Source organism: Gigantopelta aegis, chromosome 10 (assembly GCF_016097555.1).
Source record: "Gigantopelta aegis isolate Gae_Host chromosome 10, Gae_host_genome, whole genome shotgun sequence".
In the NCBI taxonomy this organism is placed as follows: Eukaryota; Metazoa; Mollusca; class Gastropoda; order Neomphalida; family Peltospiridae; genus Gigantopelta; species Gigantopelta aegis.
In genome coordinates, this window is record NC_054708.1 from 9,930,325 (window position 1) to 9,934,629 (window position 4,305).

The following is a 4,305-nucleotide window of genomic DNA, read 5'->3' on the forward strand; positions in this document are numbered from 1 at the left end:
CTGCAGCCAGATACGGTCATAATCGCCCTTTAATGGGAGTTACTCCCCTTGGTAGAAGTGACGGCAAAAACGTCCATAGCCTACTAAGCCCTTATATCGAGTGTCCTGTAGCTCTGCTCAGTTTATATTTTTGTCAGGAGCAACATAAACAGGACAGGGCTAGAAAAAATCTCGAGCTACTGTACCAGCCTCCAATCATTTAACGTTTTTTTGATAATAATTACATAAAAGAAAATGTATATAGGCTTATTTGGAAATTATAACAAAAATATTCTGGGGGTTTTATGTGTAAAAACATTGATCAATATATAAATAAAAACAATACAACTCTGGTGAAGAATGTCGTTTACTCGTTTTCTTCTACTACTCTCCAGAGCCGGTTTAAGGATCCGCGGGGCCTGTATCACCAATAACAGCGGGACCCCCTTCCCAGGATATTTATTTTACAACCCTCTTGAGAAGAGGAGGGGGGCCTGGCAAAAATAAATGTACGCATCACTGCGGGGCACCCTGAAGCGCGGAGCTGGTAGCACGTGCTACGTGTGCTACTAGGATAAACGGACTCTGCTACTCTCTATTTTGTTAAATTTGTCTGCACCAGTTGAGATCGATCCCCGACAAGATAACATTAATGTTGTTATTAATTATTAAAGTACGAGAGGGCAGGATCTAGCTCGGTCGGTATTAAAGAGGCCTCGCCGTAAGTGTTTGGGTCGGTGAAATTGTCTCCCTCCCAATGCCCCATGGCTGGTATATCAAAGGCCATGGTACGTATGTGCTGTCCTGTTTGTTGGGAAAGCGCATATAAAAGATCCCTTGCTAGTAATGTAGTTTTCTTTAACATCCAGTGTCGTAGGAAGGTGCCAAAAAGTGTGTGTGTGTGTGTGGTGGTGGGGGGGGGGGGGGGGACACTTATATTTACACTTTTACATTATTATAAAGCAAAATATCTGGAAAATGTGGGGACATGCCCCCTTGCCCCCACCCCCGCTTCCTACGCCAGTGACATCCTTCTGCGTTCAAGCAAAATGGTTGGTCTTTTTTTTTATTTGGGGTCCAATTGTGTTGAAAAATATCCGTCTGGATCAAGTTGCATTTGGTGCCACCCATTTGAAGATCATCAGCCAGTGGTGGTAACAATCTCTAGCAGAGGGGGTTGGACACAAGACATATATATATATATATATATATACACACGAGAGAGTAGCCCCCCCCCCCCCCAACACACACACACACACCGAAAAAAAAACCCAACAAAGACACCCGTACATTTTAGTCCTCGACAATCAACTTCACAATCAGTAGAACCCAACAGATAAGTTTTCTGTTGTAATCAATCGGAATACAACTAAATGCAAATAGACGTAGAACCAAACGGGATATACATGCAGTTCTGTTGTAAGACTTACTGAAGGTGCAGTTGGTCGTTGGGTGAATTTGTTCTGGTCCTGGAAGACACGGAGCGGGTACGTGTCTACTCCGATCAGTGGTTCACAACTGGTATCTGTCCAGGGTATTTGTTATTCTGTGGAAAATACCTTTGTATCCCCCCCCCCCCCCCCCCCCCCCATTTACGAGAAAACCATGTATGATTTCTATCACACGCCAATATCCAGCTTATTTTGGAGATTAATTAAAAAACCTTTGATTGATTGCTCCGTGGTCATGATCTGTATGCCAAACCCAAACCGTCCACTGAAATTAACACTAACCTATGTCAATTCTTCAATGCTCACAAATAAGATATTAAAAATTTCATCAATAAAAATATTTTTGTTCGATATGTAAGAAATAAAATGGTATACTTGTGTCTGTTAGATGCCATTTATTTTACCATTTAAGGTATCAAGAGTTGTGGTGTATTGTATACACTATTTATGTAATATCCCCCCTCCTTCCTACCATAATTTCTTTTTCAAAATTAACCAATCACTCCTACATTAACATAAGACGACTGTGTGATGTCGAACTACAGTGCAGGTTGGATAAAATAACAACACAAAATATTAACATTGAAACTTGCAGAAGTCATTTATGGTTTCACTTCACAATCATTCTGACAAACTATTTTTTTAATTTTTTAATAACATCCAAGAATGAAGAAAACATTTTAATTTTTTCATCATGCATTCTTTTTAATCTTTCCATTTTTCTTTGTTCCACCTCTTCCCTTTCTGAGTGTATTGTTTTTAACATCGACAACAATTTGGTCGCACTTCTTTTTCTTTTGGCACTGGTTTGTGAATTAGTACTCTCACTAGGCACGTTTTGACTGAATACCTTTGGTACATAATACCATCTCTTCGGATTGTAAGAAAACAGTTCATACAGTTGTTTAAAATACACACAGGTGATAAGCTTGGCGTCACCTTTACTATTGTTGTCAATGACCTTTCTGTATTTCTGAGTAAGACTTTTGAAATGCTTTTCTACTTCTTGTGGTTCAAAAGATTTTCCTGTTTCTTTGTTCAGACCTGATGCTACAAGTTCCCAAAATGTTTGTTTCTTGCAGGTTGGATCAATCCACATGCTTTTGTGTTTTTCCAAAATGTTCATTAAAGCATCACTAGTTTCATTTGACCAAGGATCAGTCCACTGATTTTCATTTGGATCTGGCACAATAGCAAGGGTTCTAGAAATAACATCAAAAACAGAATTGTGTTTATCATCATCATCATTATCTTCATCTTCTTCAGACTCTTCTGAATTTTCCTCAGATTCAGAAGATCTTGCCGTCCTAATTTTGTCAATTTTACCTCTGTTACTTTGTCTTTTAGAAACTGGGCTACTCTTTTTCTCAGACACGGGCAACGTCTTCAGAAAGGAAGAAAACATTTCCATCTTTTCCCGATGCATTTCTTCAATCTTATCCAAAAAAAATTCCTTTTGTTCTCTGTTGTTATCATTTAAATTGATGATCAAAGACATTAATTTGTTGTCTGTGGAAGAACTCTGACCATTAGATGGATAATCATCATCATCATCATCAGATTTGGTTTTACTTGGTTCACCAATAACTGGAACAAAGTCATAGACTTCAGACAAGGCATCATAGAAGAAGCAAGAACGCTTTTTGTTTCCTGGAACAAGATTGTTCTCGGTGACAACCCTGTACTGCCTTGTCATGCTGGTGTATTTAGTCGCACAGTGATTTGCAGTACAATACACATAACTAACTTTTCTCATTTGTGATGCAATATGTTCCCACATAGGTCTTTTCTTCCTGTTGCTTACTTTTGTGGACTTGATGTATTCTTTGTAGAACTGTATTAGTTGTAGTGCCTGCTTGTTTGTCCAGTAATACTGCTGTTCATTTGTCCAGTGGCTGTAATCTAATGTATTCCTGTCTTCTCCAGAAGTAAGAGAGTCTGTCTTCGTGGAGTCATCGTCTTCAGTGCTGTGAGTAGCATCCATGTCGGAGTCTGGTAACCACAACCAGTTTCATAAAGGGACCTGTCAAGAAAAGATAATATATAAATGGTTTGCAAAATGAATTTTTTAAAGCAAAGTTATTGAACTACTATATTTCCTCTAATAAGCACCGGCCCTCAAATAAATGCCCGCCTCCAATAAGCGCCGGATCTGCAACACTTTGCAACAAAATGAATGCTGGGCCTCTAATATGCACCGGGATTCCAATAAGGAAGGAAATGTTTTATTTAACAATGCACTCTAACACATTTTATTTACGGTTATATGGCGTCAGACATTTGATTCCTTAACCATATGTCTGACGCCATATAACCATAAATAAAATTACACGTATTAAAGGAGAAAACCCGCTGTCGTACTTCATGGGCTATTCTTTTCGATTGGCAGCAAGGGATCTTTTATATGCACCATCCCATAGACAGAATATCACATACCACGGCCTTTGATGTACCAGTTGTGATGCACTGGCTGGAGCGAGAAATAGCCCAATGGGCCCACCGATGGGGATCGATCCCAAACTGACCACGCATCAAGCGAGCACTTTACCACTGGGCTACGTCTCGCTCTGGATTCCAATAAACGCCGGGTTAGACCGCCGAAAACTGACTACTCCCTGGCATAATTTAGGCACTTTACGTTGACAAATAATATTAACTTGTTCATTGTTTGTTACAGTTTAATGTTTTGTTACAATTCGAAATTAAAGGTTAAAAATAAATAAAATTGTGTGTTTGTAACTTTTAGCTTTAATTTCTAAAACTTGTTACAAAAAATGAAGGCCAGGTCTCCAATAAGCGCCGATATGCAACAATCATCTCTCCTTCCATACTCGCCATCACTCTTTGTCTATCTCTCTCCATCCATCTCTCTCTC

General features: G+C 39.2%; 1 protein-coding gene across 4 annotated transcripts in view; it reads right to left on the bottom strand.

The window, feature by feature from the left end:
* Positions 1–2,006: 2,006 nt before the first annotated feature.
* The window catches only part of LOC121383245, a 19,695-nt gene continuing 17,396 nt past the window's right edge, over positions 2,007–4,305 (bottom strand). For all 4 annotated transcript variants that reach the window (XM_041513141.1, XM_041513142.1, XM_041513139.1 and 1 more), the window contains one exon: positions 2,007–3,453. In XM_041513141.1, coding sequence (XP_041369075.1) covers positions 2,065–3,414 — 1,350 coding nt within the window. In that variant the 5' untranslated portion in view covers positions 3,415–3,453 and the 3' untranslated portion in view covers positions 2,007–2,064. The remainder of the gene's footprint in view (positions 3,454–4,305) is intronic.